Below are 22,957 nucleotides of genomic sequence, written 5' to 3'. Positions count from 1 at the left end.
ACTTTTCTGTCTTTTTACTGCTGCAAACCTGGAATTTCCTGGAGGTGGAGATCATTAAAAGGCCTCTCTTATTGATTTAATTATATTATATTATATATTATATTATAGTTTTTTGACCAGTGTTGAGCAGCAGACCTCCCCTCTTTTTTATTTACTAACTTTGATGTTTTTTAATAACTTATTTTCATAGTTTATTTTTTTCCATCCTATATATATATTTTTTTATTTCGCCTACTTGAAGGGAAATGTGATTGATTGTAAACCTAAAGGAACCAGAGCTCGCTCATCCACACTCGGAAATCCTCCGCGTCCTGGAGATCGATTTATCTGCGATCAGCTCGTCACTACTGACTTCCAACCTGCACACACGCGCGCTGTTCACCGCACCTTCCACTCCGTAAAACCCTAAAACAAATCTACAGCCATGGCGGATCCGAGGATACGACAAATCAAGATCAAAACCGGCATCGTGAAGAGGTAGGTTTCACCTTTCAGCCGCAGTTTATCACGTTAATAGCATGCCAAGCGAGCTAACTACAAGCTACGTTAAGCTAAGGGGCTAGCGAGCTAATTTAGCTTAGCCGGTTAGCTTACGCTCACCGGGCATTCGCTTTTAACTTTACTCCGGTGCTTTAGCGCGGCCTACGATCAGCGAGCGAGTTTATCATCAGTGGTGTTTGCAGCAGATACACGCTGCTTTGCCCGCATGTTTAGTGTGATAATACAAGCTCACTGTACTTGAAACAAGAAAGAGTTGTACTTTAATAATAACACGTGACGTGTAAGGTGCGGCAATGACGTCGGGGAACTGATGCTAGTTAGCTTAGCTGCTAATAGCAGGTTTTTAGCTCGTCTGCGAGGTGACGCTGCTTCTCTGTTTATCAACATGTGTTGATGGAAGAGCTCTCTGGCAACCAAGAACCTACACGTTTGTATTATTATTTATTATCATTATATTGAAAATATAAAATACACCATTAGCTAGCTACAGAGAAGGATTTTATTATCAGGCCTTCGTGTTTACTGTGACTGAGCACATTACCCGATTATCATACGGTTTATAAACTATGACGATGTTTTAGTTCCACACTAAAACATATTTGAGTTTGATGTCTAACCTTTCTGGGGGGGGGGAAATCTCCACACAATAAACAGATGTGATCTCATCCACACTGAATGCCTGCAAGTTCAATTATATGAATCTGAATATTTTTATTTTAGTAATTATTATTAATCGTTTGGTGTAAAATGCCCCCAAAAAAGGGGGGAAAAATGGCCACGAGTACAAGGATTTTTCTCCAAATTGATTAGTTTGAGCAATTTACATTTCAGAAACCAAAGATAGTAAATACTATTATTGATCAGGCAGGAATGTGTTTGTGGGTTGTAACATAGCAGAAACCCACATAGAAGACTATAAAACCTTTAAATTTAAAGTACATTTGGAATCAGTAAATCTTCATTATCAAAATAGTTCCAAATTAACCTTATGTCAAAAAAATTGAATGTTTGCTTCTGTAGATTTGATTCAACCTCTAATTGGAAACATCAAGTGACCTATATAACTATATTTTTCTCATGGAAACTTTGTCAAGAACAGCCACAAGATGTTTGCTCCAAATGCATTGTTTAAGCATTGTGTTCACTATTGTAAGCAACATAATATCCCACTGTTTGCCCCTTCAGTGTTTTCTACCTGATGAAAGATGCAGCCAAATAATGTTCTGTCTTAATTCTGTGTCCCTGACAAACTGGACTCTTACAGCACAATAGAATAATGACTGGAACTTCCAAACTGGTAGCATAATAACTCTGTTTTGTGTTTTCCCACACGACGCCTGGGACCAAACAAGCTGTTTTGATGTGGGACCCCTGAAGCTCATCATCCAGTTTAAGACAAGCCTATTAATGGAGTCGGCATCCATTCTGAGCTAAATGTGCACAACGTCCAGATTTACCATGAGGTGGCGGTGGGATAATGTGCTCGCTGTGGTCGCGTCTCGTCGATCAGGCCGACCCTCTAATTCCCTCCTGTCGGCGGTGACGGTGTAATGTGCTATCGATTTGTGTTTTGATGAGGGTCAGATTACTAACGGGCTCCCCGAGGTGGCGATGGTGGTGGCTGGATTTCCCACAGAGGATAATGTGTCCAGTGAAGGAAAAAAACAATAGCCATCAAGCAGTAGTATACCCCAAATACTGTGCTGATGTTTCTGAGGTTGAGTGTACTATTTGATAGTCCAGATATTACACCTCACCCGCCTCTCGGCCAGCCATACGATGTTGACATGGACCCTTAATCAAGCTGTGAGGTTTAAACGTACAGGGTGTCATTGCTTTCCGTCTCTTCATAATCTCACGTCCCCCCCCCTTCAGTCTCCCTCGCTCCCTCTCTTTTTCTAGATTGGAGTTTAGAGGAATGCCTGCTCTTTTAGCCGGGCCTATTTCCAGTGGCTTTTGCACATTCCAGTCGGTGCCTTCCCTGCCCTAGCGAGGCGGATGCCCTTAATAAAATGACAACAGTAATTTGCCTTTGTCATTCCGGTCCCGGCACACACCCGACTACACCGTGGCTCAAAAATACAGTGCTAGAGGAGGCGGCCGAATGTGTGTGTCGGCTGGCTCTAATTCCCTTTTTTTTTTTTTTTTTTCTATTTTCCAGAGAGCTGCCTTTTCCATTAAGCCTGAGGTGGCAGGTCTATTTAAAACCAGGCACGACCCCACCCCTCATTCACACAGCGCTCCCAACCAGTCTGGGAGAAATAAGAAATTAACATCAGGACTGGAAGGGGAGGAATGGACGTTTTGTTATTAGACTGTCCTTCAGTTTTATTCAAATGATTCCAGCCTTGCTTCCTCCATCTCCCTCTCTCTTCGCCACCTTCTTTGACTCTAAACAGGTGACATCACTCACTCTGCATCAAGCATGAGAGTGGGAAGGCTGGGAGTCGCCGTTGCATACGCTGGCTGTTTAAAAGCTTCTTGATGGAAGCGTATTAGAAGGAGTGGTAATTGATGTAAAATATGACAGAGTGCTGTTGGCTTCCTTGGCTAAGCAAGGAGCGGTGCAACATGGAGGAGGGAAGGGTCTCCGGTAATGTTACTGATTAATGAAGGATCACTCACTTAACGCACACGCAGCTGATTTCATGAAAAATTACATTTATGTTGTCATTCCGACAGGCGGCCACAGCCGGAAAAAGACTATTAGCCGGGAATCATTATCAATAGCGATATTTTCAAACTCCATTATGCCAATCAGGGTCGGAATCTGTTTAATAGATTTAGTTCCATTTGGCCTGTAATTGATAAATAATCAAAATTTATCAATGTACTCAAGCCCATTTTCACTAACAATCAAGGAAAAGAGGCCCATTTACCACCTGACTTGGTCTAAATTAGGGGCTAAATTGATGATCAATTAATCTCTAAAAGTGTGTGTGTGTGTGTGTGTGTGTGTGTGTGTGTGTGTGTGTGTGTGTGTGTGTGTGTGTGTGTGTGTGTGTGTGTGTGTGTGTGTGTGTGTGTGTGTGTGTGTGTGTGTGTGTGTGTGTGTGTGTGTGTGTGTAACAACAACATACAAGCTGGAAGGAAAGCAAAATCATTTTATTTGTGCGGTTGCTGCACTTTAACTTTTTTATTTGACTATGTAATCACTCGGCTTGCTTTACGGTAGGGATGTTAGCAATATTATTCTTGAATATTTTATAAGGGATGAAAGGCAGCTGTGGGTATATTTAAGTGACTCTGGAAATCCTTCCACCGAATGAACGTGAAATTAGCAAAGCACATAGTCTGTGTGACGCCACCTCAGAATGATCATCTCATACTCGTCATGCTCATTATTATGAGAGGAATGTTTCATTAAACAATGAGATTCTGCTGTAATATATACATTAGATTAGAGATCAGATTGGATTAGTGCTGAAATCATTGGTTGTATGATTGATTAGTTGATCCCTGGAAAATTAAGCATTTAATTTAATTCAAATACGATTTAAATAAAACTCTCCAGTTGTAGTTTCTAAAAATATTGAGCATTTGCTGCTTTTGTCCGTTTTTATTGAAACATAAATGGAATATTTCTGGGTTTTGAACAGTTGAAAGCATAAAACAAGCAATTAGAAGGATTTCACTGTGAGTTTATGGACATTTTTCTTTTTTTTTAGTTCTCAATATACAGTATGTGTGCCAAAACGAATAATGAATCATGTAATTGAACTAACAAATTTATGCTACTAGATTTAATGTTAGATAATTGGGATTTAGTTGGTTCTATTTGGTTGTAAAATCTTGTTCATATGCATCCGTGTATGTGAAGCGTGTTAAATTTAAAACATGTCGTACAGCTGTTTTATTCCCATCACCGAACCCTTCCGGCCTCGGCGTCGTGCCGCCGGTTGCTTCTGGTTATTATTCCTTCGGTGTACGAAGTGTAAGTGTTGTCTCTTCACAGCACGCTGCTGAAGACTTGTGTTCAAACTAGAACACTTCTGTGCCTCGTCTCGCTGAGAAAAAGTAATTACTTTCTTGTTATGTCAAACATTGTGCATTATAAAAATGTGTGTTTATCTATTTGGATTTGTCCTCACCTCGTACTGTTCCACACTTCTACCTTCGGGCTTCACGTCGGAATCAGTTTCCGTTCTTTCAAACATTTTCTCATTACTGTAAGTCTAATTCACACTAAAAATTAGTGTTTAAATTTACCATCTGTGCTTTTACATGGAAAATGGATCTGTATTTCCATTATAAATACATAATTTTTGTAAATGTTCTTATTCTCAAATACAACTGGGGATTATTTAGAATAACACACACTCTTAACACAATGCTTTGTTGAGATTCCTTAAATGATAAATTGACCTTTCAACATGACCTTAACACACAGTGCAGCGAGTGAAGTTTTATCAAGTAAAAATAACTTTGATCACTTCGAGGTTGTTGGGGTTCAGGTACCACGGTGGAAAGAAGCTACTCGGTTTAGCCACATTCAACAAAACATCTATATTTATAAATCTGACCTCATCGCTCGTAATCGCTCAAATGTTTCTACTTAGATATTTTTTCATCGTACTGGCCTTCAAACAGCTACATTCTTAAGAAATGTCTCTAGGATAAAATAAAACAATCTTTCAGATATTCAGGGATATTTTATATATATATATACATACATACATACATACATACATACATACATACATACATACATACATACATACATGTTTAAAGGTTTAAGTTGCTTCAGATGACAATCTAGTGTGTATAGTATGTTGAATTTCCTAATGGAAGGCTCCACCTGGACGCCGCTGTTGTGATGACGAATGATGCGTTCGCTGGTTGTTATCGAGGTGTGTATATCTGGCCGCCCTGCGGGAGATGATGTCACGGCGTCCTGTCAGTCAGAGGAACTCTGTATTATGTGTCTGGGAGGCCTCGCGTTCCTGCTTCCTGTCTGATGACCCTTTAACTTTAACCGTCTCCTCCTGTCGTCCTCGCTGATGCAGGCTCGCCAGAGAGGAGGACTCCTACAAAGATGAGGCCAAGCAGCAGGAGGTGAAGATCGAGAAACTGAAAGCTGAGGCGGGAGACGAATATGTCATCAAGAAGCAGGTACGTCTTTTTTTCTTTAACGATTGTGCGTCTTAATTCAGAAAGTGTTTCCCGTTGATCTGAGCCGTGAGGAGGAGGAGGTTTCTTTCTGCTCTCCATAGTTGGGAAGTGAATTCATTCATGTAATGAGGTCAGTCCACAGTGATAATGAAGGATTAGGCTTTGAGAGGAGAATCATTAGTGATTTTGTAATATGCTTGATGCAGATGTAATTATATCATGTTACTTTAGTGGAGTTTGATAATTACTGACACATGCTGGTGATTTAGTGTCCCCGCCCTCCTCCCTGTTCTCTGTCACCACGCCTGCAGCCCTCCATCTTTCATATGATGTTACACACTATCGCTATATAACATCTTCAACGCTGGCTTTGACTGCTTGTGGAGACTTTTTATTGTTTATAGAGACATTCAAGATCACCGGAGGTTTTTTAAATGTTTTTGAGTGAAATGTCTCAACACCTGTTGGATAGATCGCAGTGGAATTTGGTTCAGGCGGGGGGGGCGGCTGTGGCTCAGAGGTAGAGGGAGTCGTCCTCCGATTGGCGGTTTGAATCCCAGATCCTCCAGTCTGCATGCCAAAGTGTCCATGGGCAAGATACTGAACCCCCAGTTGCCCCCGATGCTGCGCCATCAGAGTGTGAATGAGTTGGATCCTGATGTGCAGGAGGCTCCTCTGCCGTCAGTGTATGAATGTGTGTCAACAGGGAAAAGTCACTGAGTGTGTGAAGTGCCTTGAGTAGCTAGTTAGCTAGAAAAATGCTATACCAAAGCTAGCGCAACGTAATAAAGTAGCAAATCGACTTTATAAACTCACAAATTTGCGATGTTTTCTCTGGATATTTTATATATATTTCGTTCTACAGCCCTAATACGCCGTCGTACATAGGTCCAAAAAGAAAGAAACATGAAATCTGTTACCCAGAATCCCACAAAGGCTCGATATGTGGTGTGTGGCCGGCAGAGTGCGTCTCGGTGGGTTTTGTATTTTTCTCTCTGAACCACGGAGCTGGACCCCGTCCTCCGATCACGCTTACTGCTAACATTAACATTCAGCGTGTGTTTTGTTTGTGTTGTGTTGGTTCAGAGAGCGGCGGCTCGGCTCGGGGCTGAGCAGCTCGGCCGCTGTTAAATGGGGAGAGAGATTGGGAGGCCAGATGGATTATGGTTGGAGATGAGAGGTCTGAGGCAGGATGGATTAGAGGTTTTGATTTTAATGGAATCAATACGCTGTAAGTGTCATCTTTATCCCCGCGCTGATGGGATCATTCCACGGCAACCGGGGAGGGCACCGCGACTTTTCTCTGTTGCAGCGCTCCCTCTGCTTAGTCGGGCTCACCTTGTCACATGGGAGACGGGGCGACCAGCACCGCCACCACCGCCTTTCAGCGTGTCAGTTAGAGTGCCAGCCCGCCGCCACCGCCACCTTACGAGTTCATCTGCCTGCCTGTTAGTGTGCACGGCCGTGTAATGTACACGCCTGCTGGCCCGCCACGTGTTTTGACTCCGGCGAGGAAGCGTCTGTCATGAGTGAGTGTGTCTGACAGCGTTAGCCGACGCCTCTCTGCTCTTTAGGGGGCCGGCGGAGGGGATTCCAACATTCGCCGCGGCTGCAGCACGCCGCCGTACTAATGCCTCTCTACGCCTGATCACGGGGTTCATTCACCCAGGTGTGCAGGCGGATCGACTCCCCGCCCGATCAATAACTCAATAACATATTTCATACCGCTGGCCTGTTTGCAGATGTTGAGCACAGCGGCGTGCTCGTGGGACGCCCTGCATCGGGGGGGAACATGAATACGAGTTATCTAGCTGTTTTAAATTAACGCTCTAAACTTGGAGGGAACACACGTGTTTGATGTTTCTGTAAATGAAAAGTGATGACGGGAGGTAAATCCATTTGATCCAGACTGATGTGGTCCCTCTGTGTGTGTGGTTTCAGGTGGAGGTGCTGCAGGAGTCCAACATGATGATCCTCGACAGCCGCCGGCGTCTGAACCGAGCACACGAAGAACTGGTTCAACTATTAGTACGTTTAATACACAGATATTCACAAAGCTGCCGAACCCTCAGCTTGTTTGACATAAAGCAACAAAACAATCAATTCTTTATGCCTTGATTTAGGAAACATGTCAAATGTATGTTTAAGTAAATATGTCAATCATTTTGGCCAGTAGGGGGCAGACATCATAAAACAATACGATATGAAAATAATAGCGTCAGAATATTATCCCAATAATTGTTTAAAGTTGCAGTGTACGTTACATTTTTCACTTCTCTACCACGATGGCATGTTGAGACGGCTTTTTCTGATTTATCCCAAGCATGGATATTCACCACGATATCGCGATCCATGAAAAATAACACGCAGCTACGCTAACTGTCGCAGTGGAGGCTTTCTGGTGACAGAAAAGTGACATCGCGACTGCTAACGTTCCTCCCGTACGACGAGAAAAAACATTAAATTCGACTTAACCACTTCATTACAGTAAATATTACAGAAAAGTACGTCTAACTTAAATAAACAGATAAATAAATTTACTCCAGGCTGGCAAGTGAGTACTTGATATTACAGCAGTAAAATAAAGGATGTTTAATCGTTTTATTTTTTTTGTGTAGCTGAACTTTGTGCTAAGCTAACACGCTTAACTAAGATGGTGATGTCTACACGTGCTTAATGTTCGCATTTAAAGCATCACGGTTCGTCCATTCTGTTTACATTTGTGTTAGCTTACACTTTAAATGGGAGATTTCTCAAAGTTGATTCAATTAAAACTGTCCTGCTGGCAGGAAACTACTTTTATTTTGTGTGTCACAAATATCACATGTAACACCAATTAGCGGCGTTGAGGTGCGACCGCGGCGTGCGTCGCATCCCGTCAGGATTCCAGTTGATGCCGTGAGAAGCAAACACACGCGTGGATGTCTCAGGGTCATCTCAATTAATGCAGAGCAGCAGTCGGACCGCCGCCGCCGTGAGTCACTCACCGGAGAGCTGGAGGCTCGGCAGAGGGAGCTAACCCGGAATTAGCAACACGTCCCCCCGGTCACTCATCCTCCCTTCTTTTCTTCCCGTTTCACGTGCACACGCTCATCACAGCTCGTTAGCAGCGCTGTCACTTCGGTGACCACCGCAGGAACTCGCACACACTTGATTAAAGGACACGGACGCCGTACAGTCACGCCGCCGCTCCGTCCGACCTCAACCGCTAAATATAGATCCCTCCGCCGACGGAAATACCACCCGATTTAAGTTTCTGGTCTTCATCCACGCCAACAAGAACACAAAGTTAATTCTTAGGAAGCGCAGAGTTCATACGGGTGCTGGAAATCCTGGAAAACACTTGAATTTTAGTGTGGTGTTTCCGAGGTTTGAAAAGTGCTTGGATTTAGAATAAAGTGCTTGAAATGTGTGTTCTATGTGATGACATCTATGATAGAACAGAGAAAAGAAGATCTCCATATTTGAGGGACTGAAAACAGCATTTTCTGACATTTCTTTATGAAAAATGACTTTTGATGATGAACAGATGATGAAAATAGTTGGTGATTATATTTCTGTGGATCTGTTAGTGGAATTAGTTTTCCTTTCATTTGTGGTCCTTCTGTAAAAAGCTGTCTCCAAACATCATGTTGGTTGTTTATTGGACAATAACATCTCATTTAATGTGATGAACAAGTGACATAATAAGTAGACTGAATACTGACCATTGGATTGATACAAATATGGAGTTTACCACAGCTGGAAGGTGCTCGAAAAGCATGGACATGCACCTGGAAATGCTTGGAAAGTGCTTGAATCTGACTTTGGAAAGGTGTAGGAACCCTGGATATAACAAAAGCATGTGTGTTGTCTTTCCAGGAAACGGAGGAGGAGTTGTGCGAGGCGGAGGAGTACAAGGAGGCCAGGAACGTATTGGACTCGGTGAAGCTTGAAGGATGATTTGTGAATCCGTCTCTCCCTCTCTGCGAGACTCACTCTGCTTCTTAAATGTCCATTCCCTTCGTCAGGCCCCGTTTGGAAGCGTGGCGGCGAACTGAATCCGTTCAGACTCTGTTCTTGATGTAATTATTTTCTACTGTTTACTGTTAACGTGCCACCACATCTGATCACGCTCCTCCTCCTCCAGAACCAGAACACGGTGAAACACTCGGCTTGTTAAAGAGAGGAGGGCTTTCTTTGCTTTAACACACACACAGCTTTGTGTCTTTTCTTCTAACAACACGTTTTCTTGGCCCCACTGCTGGATTCTGATTGGCTGTAGGATGTTTGCGGTGATCCATGAAGTTTTCATACTTCTGATTTATCTTTGCATTCCTTATAGATGTAGAAAGTTGCTCCTTCAGCCTGCAAGGCGTTTATTAATTGCTAACCTTGATGATGATGATGCATCCCAGAATAGGAACCAAGTAAGTGTGTGGGTGCAATAACAGGAATATAACAAACTCAGCCAGGGAGCAGCAAATTATTATATTTGAGAAACAGAAATCGACGAATGTTTGGCTTTTTTTTTTTTTTAACAAATTGTTAGGTATTGTAATTTTCTTTCGATCTATATTGGATTTAATAAAGTTCTGGATTGAATGTCCCTGTGTGTTCTCCTGTCAGGATGAAGGCTGTCAGCAGACCAGCGTTGGTCCTGAATGTTGAAGCGGAACCTGCCGTTTCCATCTGTCATCCTAAAATAACGAGGCTGAGGGAGACCTTCCTAAATACTCATACTAATAAATGAACTCAATTGCCAGACAAATTAAGGTTACATTTGACTTGATCCTTATTTTACAGATTTCGATAATTATCGGGATCACCCCCAAAGTCTCATTACCGCCCTAATGAGGCGCCGCCACTCCGTGACATCCACCCCGCTCCGTCTCGTTAAGGAAATCGCTCTTCAATGCTGATTATTTTATTTGGAGGTATAATTATATTTCTTTCGGATAAATCACGGCCTAATCGAGTCCGTGCAGGAGGGGAGGGGGGAGGGGGGGCAGCGGCGGCGCTAATTGAGGCATGAGATGCGGCGGTGAGGGCGCCACATCTGGGTTGATGTGACCAGAGGACCCGGGCCGGGCTGCTCTGAACCTGCAGTGGCTGCTGGGTAAAGAGACTCCCATATGAAGTAAATACCTGTAAGTCCTGCATTGAAAGTAAGGATCAGCTGCAGACCTACACTACCAAAATAAAAGCACTCATTAGGAAGTGGTCTGGACCCCGTTCAGGGTTTATTAGGCTCCCTAATGCATTTTAATGAGGTGGATCTGAAACACATCCAGATCACACTCTGAGAGTCTAAATGTCTCCAACCAGAGGAAAGGAAGTCCTCTTTGCTTTGAGCTCACCCGACTGTGAATGATCATATGTATTTATATTCAGAGAGCTGGTTGGTATTCCTCCTTAAGTGAAGAAGTGGCCTGTGTTTAACCTCCAGCGAGCTTAAGCTGACATTTCCATTCTAGTGATGTGAGAGAATAATGAGAGGAGTAGCCGTGAATGGACTCAGGACAATACAGAAGTATATTGGATGTAGCTCCATTTTATACTAATATACTATACTTTTATGAGGTTTTTTTTTTTTTTGCAGATGATGGTTTTCAAAATGGAATTAATGCATTTATATGCATTGAATTAAACCAGGGGTTAATAGGCCTATAATAAGAAGAAATCAATCAATAGTAGGATATGTAGATGTAACTAATTCATCTAAAGCTAAAGTTCGTCCATGTCCACTTTGCCCCCCCCCCCAGACTGCCACCAGATCAGCTGCATGAAACAAGAATCTCATTTGTTAAAACTCTGGCTTGTGCAGATGGAAGATCGATTTTTTTCCCCCCTCCTCAGAAATTCTCTAATTGAGTGAATTCAGACTGCAAGGAAAGAAAATCAGCCCTTTATGTGGTTGTGGAGAGATACTGTAACGGAGAGATCGTGGGTTCGAGCCCCGCCTGCTACCGACACACACACACACACACACACACACACACACACACACACACACACGTGTCACAGAAGAATCCCACTTTTCCCTGTTGTTGTTTTATTATTATTAAAAGTCACTGCTCGTCTCCACAACGCGTGAAAATGTCTACTTTCCGCTCAGATGCGCCGCATTAACCTGCTGGGCGAGTTTATGTATTTTATTTATTTCATATATATTTCTGTCATGGATGAGATTGATGTGAGCGCCTTAGTGGAGAGATGGAGCCAACGGTGCTCCTTGTTTCCCCTAATTACAGCCTTCTCAACTCAGCAAACACACACACACACACACACACACACACACACACACACACACACACACACACACACACACACCGACACCGTTCAGTGAAATGAACCTTTGGGTTATTTGAACTAAATGCGTTGCAGCTATTAGCGACTTCCAGGCAGAGACATTCATCAGGCAGCAAATTGGGTCATATTAAAAAATAATAAATAGTGTTTTAGTCTCCAGAATACATTCATTATCCACGTTTATCCAAATAAAAGCATGAAATCTGACTAGATTCAATCTAAGATCTACACAGGAATAAATTGCATTTTTTTTTTTTTTTGCTTATAATAAACGAACTATTTGAAGAGAATCCTAATATTTAATATTATATTACATTCCACAGTGTAAACCCGTCTCCCTGACATCCACTCATCCACGTGTTTGTTCAGCTTTAAAAACATCGAGCTGTTTGAAAAAGTCGTAAAACGAAGCGCACCGTCCATCATCGGTGTGACGCTCCTAAATTACCCTTAACGGCTTCCGGCGCCGCGAACACGCGGCTGCTGCTGCTGCTGGTGGACATAATTATTATTATTAATAACGTTTAGCAATAACGCGTAAATACAAACAAACACATGAGATGGAATCGAAAAACATAAATTAATGAAATAACGATGATTATTTCCGCATTAAAGTCCAGTTTTTACGAAGAATTAATCATCGATAAACGATGAGATCTCCAAGTGCGCATCTTCTTCTTCTCCTCCCCGGGGGGGGCGGATATCTGTCCCCCCCCCCCGGTCTGATATCTGCCCCCCCCCCCCCCCCCCCTGTCGGTCTGTCGGTGCGCCAGATTGCAGACAAATAAACGATGAGTCGGTTGAAGCCGTGGATGAAAGGTTCACGCTCGGACGCTTCCTTTGTGGCACTTCTTTCTTTTTTCATCACATTATAAAAAAAACTCACCGACATCTGTCTTTAAAATCAAATGTTTTAATATATTGTATATATTAATATTTAAATATTTTATATATATATATATATATATATTACGTTAAATATGTGGCTGTGTTGTGCTAATTAAGTGTAATGTTGCTTTATTCGGTGACGTTTTTCTTTCTTTTCTCACCGAGAATAAAATAATTATTATATAATATACATAAATGTCGTTCGTTTTGCGCGTGCACGTGTCCTGCTGCATCGTCCCTTTTATCCAGCGCGCTCTCGTTGGACTCCACTTTCCGCCGAATTAATTCACTCACACATCATTTACACCGAGTCCCTCCTTCATGACAGTCCGGCCTTAAATGCTATTAAATTACCACTAATTCATCCTGATCCCACCCACCTGTATATATATATATATATATATATATATATATATATATATATATATATATATAAATATATATATATATATAATGACATAAAAGCCTATGGCCTTGAAAATGAGCCTTTAATGTAAAAGTTGGTTGTTTTTTGACGTTCAGTGACTCAAACATCATCATCAGACGTAAATAATCATAATATAGAATCATAATAATAAATGTAGACTCACGTGGGGTTAATTCAGCTTCCTCCTCGTGTGAATAAAACATAATTAAACAAATATTTTTAGTTTGTTTTAACGGATCGAAGCTCAGATATTAAATCAGGTTATTTGATTGGTTGTAATTTGGAGGAGAAATCAAAGCCAATTACAGGAATGAGGAGGAATGAACTTGTGGATGTGGGGGTGGGGGGTAGGGGGGTGGGTTGGGGTAAAGAAGCTGACATACCTCAGGCTTCAGCTCTGATTGGTCCTCGTTTGGAGAAGCTCATGGGTTCATTCCGCTGTTAAGCGCCTCCCCGTTTCTCTAAACTACATTATAATGCAACGAACCTCCCTTTTAACCACAAACCGAATTTGCTTTCATTTAGGCTATATATATATTTATATATATATATATATATTCTTAAATAGGTTAAAGTCACAGAGAGTTTTTTCTTTTTTTAGTAGTAGTTGTTGTTTGGGAATAGCACTGCGCCCCCGGAGCGGTGCGCGATGCTTTCTCATGCCGACCTCCTGGATGCTCGCCTCGGTGAGTTATCATCACCAAACTCCGGTCTTCAACTCTACTGTAAGCTGGAGGACACTTCTAATCTCAAAGCTCTTGCAAAAAAAAAAAGGCCAATTTGCTTCTTAGATCATCTTAATGCGACCGAAGTGAACCAAACTCGCTTAATTCATTGGGAAAAGTAATTATTATTATTATTATAATGATTCTATTACCGCGTAATTTGATTTAACAGATCTCTATAAAGAGTTGCATTAGGAGTATTTAAGGAGCAGATTGGGATGTGCATGCTGTGGTTGTGGAATGAAATGTGCTTTTAATGCATGTGCATCATATTTTTACTGCAGCAATGATAATACTCATAATACTAGTACATGTAATATGTGTGTTTTTGCAGTATTCTAACGTGCTCTTCTTCCCTCCAGAGATCCGGCTTTTACTGTCCGACTCTCACCAGCTGTTTGTCTGTGCAGGGATGAAGGACGCCGCCGCGGAGCTGCTGGGCCACCGGGAGGCTCTGAAGTGCAGGCTCGGCGGAGGGGGACCGGACCCGGGACACTCCGGGGAGCTGGGCCCGGGATCGGACGGCGTGGAAGGGACCACCATGCTCCCGGGCGATGATATCAGCGGAGGAGGAGGAGGAGGAGGCGGAGGAGGTGGAGGAGGTGGAGGATCCAACAACACGGTGCAGGTCAACGGCAAAGAGCAGGAGAAGCAGAACCAGAACCAGTCTGGGGGGAGCCAGCAGAGCCAGAGCCAGAAACAGAAGCGGCACCGGACCCGCTTCACGCCGGCGCAGCTCAACGAGCTGGAGCGCAGCTTCGCCAAGACGCACTACCCGGACATCTTCATGCGGGAGGAGCTGGCGCTGCGGATCGGCCTGACGGAGTCCAGAGTCCAGGTAAGGGGGGAAGGGGGTCTGCCGGGACCGGAGACCGAACCAGCACAGTGACGCGTTATTTCAGAGCTCTAAACCAGCATCAAGCACGAGGAGGAGTCCGGATCAGTCCGCGTGGATTTATAAAAAAGTCAATTTAAAAGTCCAAAAATAAGACGTAATAAAAAATATCTCATAACCACTTTAATAAATATGGATTTTAAATCAGCAGTCAATTACTTCTTATTTTGTCTGGAGAAAAAAACGTCTTATTGTGTTCCCTTATTGTGCTTTTACACTGACTCGTTTTTCTCATCAGTTATTAAAATACAATTGCAATAAAATATTCGATTTATTGAACTAAATGGAAATTAAAGAGTTGATCCGCCGGCGTTCAGGTTTTTATAACTCGAGGAACTCAAAGGAATTCGTTTAAAATGAGCTCAAAGGGAAGTCTGGTGTTGATATGACGTATTTAGTTAAACATAAATATTAATGACTTCAAACGTATTTATTCGGTTGGTTTTCTGTCGCTCTGGAAAAAAAATCATCTTTACAAACAGGAACCATTAAAATACAAAATACAGCATTTTATTTTCTATCCACAATTTATTTTTACACAAACACCAAAAACAAAATCGACCAGCTGTGTTTTAGTTGTTTTTTTAAATTATAAGAAGTTAAGTTGGTTGTTAATAGAAGCTTTAATAAGTGAACCAAAAGCCAATAACCAATGAAGCTACAAACATACAGGCTTCCCGTGTGTGTGTGTGTGTGTGTGTGTGTGTGTGTGTGTGTGTGTGTGTGTGTGTGTGTGTGTGTGTGCGTGTGTGTGTGTGTGTGTGTGCAGTGACTTTGCCTGGACATGAGCTTCAAACTGGCAACCTTGTGGATTACACACGTGCTTCATCTACAACATTTGAGACTTCAAATACATATATTAAATTTTATTATATTATATTGCATTATATTATACTTTATTATTCTTATTTTATTATTTTATTGTATATTTTTATATATTTTTTATTTTATTTTATTGTTTTTATTTTATTATATATTTTATATTATAATTTATTATTTTATTTGTGCTGTATTTTATCATATGATATTTTATATTATATTTTATTTTATTATATGATATTTTATATTATATTATAGTTTATTTGTTTTTTACTTTATTATATGATATTTTATATTATAGTTTATTTGTTTTTTATTTTATTATATGATATTTTATATTATAGTTTATTATTTTATTGTATTATATGTTATTATATGATATGATCTATATATTTATGGTGAGTGTAATACAGTCTGGTTCAGACTTGGCTCACATTGTCGTCTCCTGTAATGAACCCGCAGGGAACCAGATGATGATTGTAGTTTTATTACAACCATTTACTTCATAGGAAACACACACACACACACACACACACACACACACACACACACACACGCACACACACACACACACACACACACACACACACACACACACACACACACACACACACACACACACAGATCGGCCTTTTAACACCTGAATCTACCAAGAAAACTGGAACAGAACTGTCTCTGTGATGACTCCAATCACACAAATAGCTCATAAAATAGGAATTATGGCGCACATCGCCTTATTAGCCACGGCGGGAAAACATCCCCCTAATAATAATCATAATTATTATTATTATTATTGCATGGGAGCAATTTCCATTAAATAAGAATGAGTGAAATGAAGATAATTTGCTGGTCCAGGATCAGTCCGCTGCTTCCTCCACGGGGGGAGGAGGGGGGGGGGGGGGGGGGGGGGAGCACACTCTATCTTCTCTCTCTCTTCTCTCTCTCTTCTCTCTCTCTTTTAAGCGGAATGAGAGATTGCATGTTCTTTTCTCCTGAAGTGTAATGCGTCTCCGGCCGGATTTCACGGCTGGCCGCGGAGGGAGACGAGGGAGTGAGATATCCCGTTCTTATTACGGCGCCTCCGCGTCCTCAAGCAGATCTCACATTAATCATAGAGACGCCCGCGCGCCCCCCGAATAAAGTGTGTTTGTCACAGCAATAACATTATCTTTATTATCCGTGTTTCCTAGAGGCCATTCCCCAAACCACTCAAATATGATGTTATAAATCCTTTATTTTTCCACCAAAATAGAGAATAGATGTAATGTCTACACCTCTAAAACATCGAGATAATTAAACATAAAATATTCATGTAAATTACGAGTTTTTGAGGCAAAATTAGGAAGAAAAAAAATAGCCCCCTATTGTTGCCATTATTTGGCATAAAAGAAAGAAAAAACACACCATCATATATTTGGCTGTTTTGAGTCTCGATAGAGAATGCGATCGAAATATTTGTCTAAATATTACTTTTTAAATATAAATATAATTGAATATGAATCGTTTACGCGTGAATGTGAACTGAGATCAAACAAACATAACTCAGGGTTTTCCTGCTGCACGTTTATTGTCGCGGGTCACGTCATAGCGATGATGACGTCGCGACCTTTACCCCTCCAACACGCTCCTCACCCCGTCCCCGTCCCTCCTGTCCGCAGGTCTGGTTCCAGAACCGCCGCGCCAAGTGGAAGAAGCGCAAGAAGACCACCAACGTGTTCCGGTCCCCGGGGACGCTGCTTCCGACGCACCACGGCCTGTCCCAGTTCCCGTCGGCGGCGGCGGCGGCCGCGGCCATGGGCGACAGCCTGTGCTCCTTCCACGCCAACGACACCCGCTGGGCCACGGCGGGCATGCCCGGCGTGTCGCAGCTGCAGCTGCCGCCGTCGCTGGGCCGCCAGCAGGCCATGGCGCAGTCCCTGTCGCAGTGCAGCCTCGGAGCCGGACCCCCGCCCAGCTCCATGGGCCTGTCCAACATGTCCAACGGCGCCGGGCTGCAGTCGCACCTGTACCAGCCCACCTTCCCCGGCATGGTGGGCGCGTCGCTGTCCGGCCCGAACAACGTCACCCACTCCCCGCAGCTGTGCAGCTCCCCGGACAGCGAGGTCTGGAGAGGGACAAGCATCGCGTCGCTGCGCCGCAAGGCGCTGGAGCACACAGTGTCCATGAGCTTCACCTAGTGGGCGAGCTTCCCGAGGACGGGATACAGCACACGGCCCGGAGGGAGGGGGGGGTCTGGGTTATGATTTCGCATGTAGCCGACCGGCCACTATTTATTTATCTATTTAAACGAACTTCTTCGTTCTGTATTTATTTCTTCTCGGTGACATTTTCTCATTTGGACAAAAAAATCTGCGGATTTTTTGAAATGCAGATTCTTCATTTTTTTTGCCTCCACCTGTGAAGGGGGGAGGAGGGGGGAGGAGGGGGGAGGGGGGGGGGGGGTGCACATGGAGACTCAAGACACCTGGAGGTTTTTAAGAGGATCCGGACTTGATGGAAGAGGACTTGACTGCATGTGCTGTTCTAAACAAAACACACAAAACTAATAATAAAAGATAATAATAATGAGGTGGAATAAATGAAGACAGGAAGCTGACGTAACTATAATCTGTTATATAGGATGTTTGTGTAGGAAGCACTCTTGTTCCATTTTGGTCAGTTTGTGATTTTGAAACTTTATGTTTTCAAAGATGACGTCTGTGCTTAATTATTATTATTATTATTATTATTATTATTATTATTATTATTATTCAGATCAGATTTACCACTTTTTCTCAAATGTTTGAAACCATTTTTGTTCCATGCGACATGTTTATATCAATTCAATGTAAATGATCAAATAAAAATCATTTTCAATTTATGTCACATGACGAATCAAACACTCCTTTCTCTACATCCGTGAAAACATCTCCAGCAAAAATATCACCAAAATGTTTTTATTTAGTTTAAAAAAGTGGGTTATTTAACTTTTAAAATGCACAAACGTTCTCAAAGCAATCCTTTCTGTCTGACCCATGACATCACACGGTGAGTGACGTCACACGGTGAGTGTCGTCATCAGTCAGTGAAGACGTGGAGAGAGGAAATCCACTTTAAAGCTGCAAACTAAACAGATTTAAACAAATGCAGTAAAAGTATTCTGATTAATAGTAAATATTACATGTAATGCTACTTTTCTGGAGGGAATACTGAACTTTTTACTTCACTATTTATCTGATGGATGTTTTTCTTTGCAGGTTTTAATTTGTCATACAAAACATATAATATAAAATATATAAAAATACATATTACTTTTACTTGTAATGGGGTATTTTTATAGTTATTATTAAAACATTTGACCTCTGAAAGCAGTTTTGCTGTCTGGAATCCAGCCAGTCGGGACCGGACCAGTTCCATTCCGATCATCATCCACCCGTGGATTTCTCCTCTTCTTTTTCAGGTGGACACAAGTCTCTTTTAAGATAAGTGGAATAAAAAATAAAATATGAGTCGACAAAAGGGAGCAAATCCACACAAAAGGCTCAATTCTCAATGATTCAGGTGAGAATCAGTCAAAGTCCATCCTGATCACATTTATTCTTTATTTGATTATCTTCTACCTGAAATAATAATAATCTCAAACCTCAACGTAAAACCTTCAGCTTGAACATCAATCGTTTTCTTCCTCATGACAGCAGTGATTAAATAATAATAATAATAAGTAAATGTGTGACGAAGATCTCCAGGATATGCAGATATTTCTTGCAGAATCTTCTCATCATTTTTAGTAAATCCATCCTCCACAAGCAAAACTCCCCTGATTTCTGACTTCCCATCAGGTTGCAAAGAAATTCAGAAACGGGGCAAAAGCACATTAATCTGACTTTACTGACTGTTCATTGTTTTATTATTATTATTTATTTTTGGATTTCAGTCAACTTGAGGCTGTGAAATGAAAATAAATCCGGAGGTGTGGAGTTCGGAAACAAGACGTCGTCTCGGCTAGCAGGCTAGCAGCTCGAGGCTAGTTAGCTGGCGCTAGCTGAAGATTCTCCCAAGGGAGCGGTTGGAGGCCGAGATGCATTGTGGGTAACGTGGTTCAGGTTTTGACGATTAAGAACGATGCATGAGTCAATGTAGATATGTGTTGTTCTGCTGCAGGTTTTAATACTTTAAAAGCCGACAACGATGCTACGCTAAATAGGCGAGCTACGCTTTGAACGTGTTCTGCAGCTTTAAGACATTTATTTACGACATGGAAAATTAATTATTAAATAACTGGCTACTAGCACAGTCAGTTAATGTGTCATTTTCTAAGTACAATTACTGTGAAATTACAGTTATTCTGTTTATGATGTAGTATCTGTTCAGCAGCCCCTGGACTTGATGTAGGGAAACCCCTCTTCATGTATTATATTGTGTAATCGTTGTGATGTTAAAAAAAATGTAGTTTATTATGAAATGTTACATCTTGTGAAATCCTGGAAATATAGTCGGAATATAATAACTGTAAACAATAAATTAGGTAGCCGGTGTGGTCTAATTACTGCAAATCAGTCCTTTCTGTTATCCAAGCCTTAGACTTCACCTTTTCCTCTTGTTGTCTTATGAACAGTTTTAAAGCACGTGGTTTGTATGAATCAGCACTTATGAGCACATATGATGACTCGTCTTATTTTGCTCTAATTATGCAGAAATAGAAAAACTGCAAAACAAAACTCAAGAGAAGTACAGATATAATTTAGATGATGAAATATTTATTTAATTCCCTGGAAGGAGTCTTGATAATAATAATAATATTTTATTTCTTAAGACACAACATTAATAAAACTAATGTATTGATAGTAAAATCAAGTAGTTAGTAAAAGCAAGTTAAAAACATAAGTCAGTAAAATCAATAACATTTAAATATAATGAAATTAGAGTTACATTTAAAGCAGTAAGATAAAGGAAACTCTGATAGCCGGCCGGTTGAGCAGAGCGTCGTGATGCGTGGGGAAGGATTTTGTAGTCTGGCGACAGATGTGAAATAATATTACATAAATGTAATAATTTGTTTCACTATCACGCAGGTTAATTAGTTTGTGGGAACGGGTAACCTATTCTCATTGGGTAATTCGTCACACACTGACGAGGCAGCCAATCAGTGACCCTGCTGTTGGTGGGATCATTTCTCCCAGAATGCTGTGCAGCGAGTGTGTCGCAGGAAAAAAAAAAAGTGAGAGCGAGCGAGCGAGCGAGCGAGAGAGCGAGCCAATGTTTACCTCCGATTTACTCCACACAAATAAATGAAATCAGTCAATAAACCATCCGACTGTGAATACGGCTCACTGTGCCGGATTATGAATGAGAGCTCATTAATATCCCTCTGTGTGTGTGTGTGTGTGTGTGTGTGTGTGTGCATATTGTTATTGTGTTTATATTCACATTGTTTGTATTTGTAGTGGAATTAAATTATGTCAATATTTAGATTTTTTTACTGTGTTAGAAACCAAAATGAATTATTTGATTGAGCAGAATTGTTGCTGTAAAGGATTGGTTCAAATATTTTGCAAATCTCTTTTTCTGAGAAGTGCCTTTAACTTGCATTCTCTCTGCTGGCCACCAGGGGGCGACTCCTCTGGTTGCTAAAAAAGAAGTCTGATTACATAGAAAGTCTATGGGAAAATGACAAAATGAGTCATTTCAAGTGTATCTTCCAACGTTTTATGATATTTTTGTATAAAATCCCGTCTTTCAGTTACCGTTGTTACGCTAACTTTGGGAAACGCCAACTTTATTCCAATAACTTGAAGCTTCATATTGATTTTCACTGAACTACATAATACATTTTGCACAGAATATACATCATTTTATGTTTAATTTGAACTTCTGCACTTTTACGTCATAGATTCTCATTTTTTAACACGGATGGTTTTCAAATTTCAAAGAAATTTAACTTTACTCACTTTACTTGATTTTTTAGAAGCTAGCTATCTATCTTTTTTATACATATTTAAGGAGCATCGTCCTTGCCAATGAATGTTTCACTGTCATTTTTGCGAATATGATATTACATGAAAAAAAAATGATGAAGCAGGAGCTAGCCGCCAGTTAGCTTAGCTTCACATAAAGCGATCTTTTCAGGGAATCAATGAACCAAAATGTTTATTTTAATGAGCTTCGTCTTGACTTAAATAAAATGCGAACCTTTCCTTTAAGTAACCAGTTTAAACACTAACACTGCCTGTTCTCCGATGTCTGTCAATCAACCAATGAGGAACAATCAGAGTAATTGATCTCAAACATCCCATCAGTTATTGATAAGTAGGAAACCTGTAATTCTTTAGGGCTTTTTTCTTTTTCCTCGGCCCACGCTGTGAATCTAAAATTCATGAGAACTTTAATTTTATCTGACAGGCAGAGTCCAGCGGTGTCTTGGTGATTGTTATGCCAGATGGCGGCGAGAAAATTCCATTTGAAGGTTTTATTAATTTTGGTTAAAACGGAGAGAGGGGTTTTCCGTCTCCGCTGACGAGGCTGAGTGACGTCTCCACGCTGCTCCCCCATTTGTCATTGTTTGAAAAGCTCTTAATTGTATTACATGCAAATGAAGAGATTTGATTTCTGCCCATTATCTATTCATAAGAGAAAATGAACAGAACATTAGTGGGTCACCAAATGAGGGAGAGGGGAGGGAGAGGGGAGGGAGAGGGTGAGACAGGCTGTGTGATCAGTGAGACAGCGAGGAAGATGATGCAGCGTAAAAGACAGAAGTGGCAGCTTTACATCACTGAGCTGTCTTTAACTTCTGGGGTCGTACAAAAAAACATGCTTCCATCCGCATGTGTGTGTGTGTGTGTGTGTGTGTGTGTGTGTGTGTGTGTGTGTGTGTGTGTAATAGGTCAAGGCTGATAATTAACCTATGATGACTGAAACACAGCAATTACAGTCATACTCATGTGACAAATCAAAGTGACAAGCTTGAATACACTCAAGCATCGTCCCTGGTCATCGTCAGACCATCACCCCCTGGATTATGGGCATATATATATATATATAAATACTCTGATTTGATCCACATGCACTTTGTTTTTAATTAGGTCTTATGGCGGCGAGTGTCAGCACGCAGGTTAAAAGGATCCGGTGGAACTACTTTTCTAAAGAAATATTATGAAAACATTTGAGGGGAAAATGATTCTGGAAAGAGTTCATGTTGAAGAAAAATTAAAATCCAACTCCATCAAACATCATCAGGAGCAGCAGACTTCTGGGTGTTTGGTGCTCCGAGTGTTTCGGTGGCCGTCGCATCATGACTTCACCTCTCAGCTGATTCCTGCC

At 41.4% G+C, this 22,957-nt stretch overlaps 2 protein-coding genes across 3 annotated transcripts; both read left to right on the top strand.

Annotated features, from left to right (window-relative positions):
• Window positions 1–318: 318 nt before the first annotated feature.
• tbca (tubulin cofactor a) lies at window positions 319–10,201 on the top strand. The gene is made up of 4 exons (XM_084034892.1): window positions 319–477; window positions 5,508–5,613; window positions 7,555–7,641; window positions 9,475–10,201. The coding sequence occupies exons 1-4, from the start codon at window positions 425–427 to the stop codon at window positions 9,553–9,555; spliced, it is 327 nt and encodes a 108-aa protein (XP_083891018.1). The 5' UTR covers window positions 319–424; the 3' UTR covers window positions 9,556–10,201.
• A 3,635-nt stretch (window positions 10,202–13,836) lies between these two features.
• On the top strand, window positions 13,837–18,038 carry otpa (orthopedia homeobox a). Of its 2 annotated transcripts, none has more exons than XM_084034610.1 (3): window positions 13,837–13,944; window positions 14,355–14,782; window positions 17,317–18,038. In XM_084034610.1, the coding sequence occupies exons 1-3, from the start codon at window positions 13,869–13,871 to the stop codon at window positions 17,833–17,835; spliced, it is 1,023 nt and encodes a 340-aa protein (XP_083890736.1). In that variant the 5' UTR covers window positions 13,837–13,868; the 3' UTR covers window positions 17,836–18,038. The 2 variants fall into 2 exon arrangements, with proteins under 2 accessions (XP_083890736.1, XP_083890737.1); XM_084034611.1 differs by having other exon boundaries at window positions 13,838–13,905.
• Window positions 18,039–22,957: the final 4,919 nt, after the last annotated feature.

This window comes from Eutrigla gurnardus (genome assembly GCF_963514095.1).
Source record: "Eutrigla gurnardus genome assembly, chromosome: 19".
Taxonomy (NCBI): domain Eukaryota; kingdom Metazoa; phylum Chordata; class Actinopteri; order Perciformes; family Triglidae; genus Eutrigla; species Eutrigla gurnardus.
The sequence above is the reverse complement of the archived record's forward strand: the minus strand, read 5'-3'. Positions and strand labels throughout refer to the sequence as shown.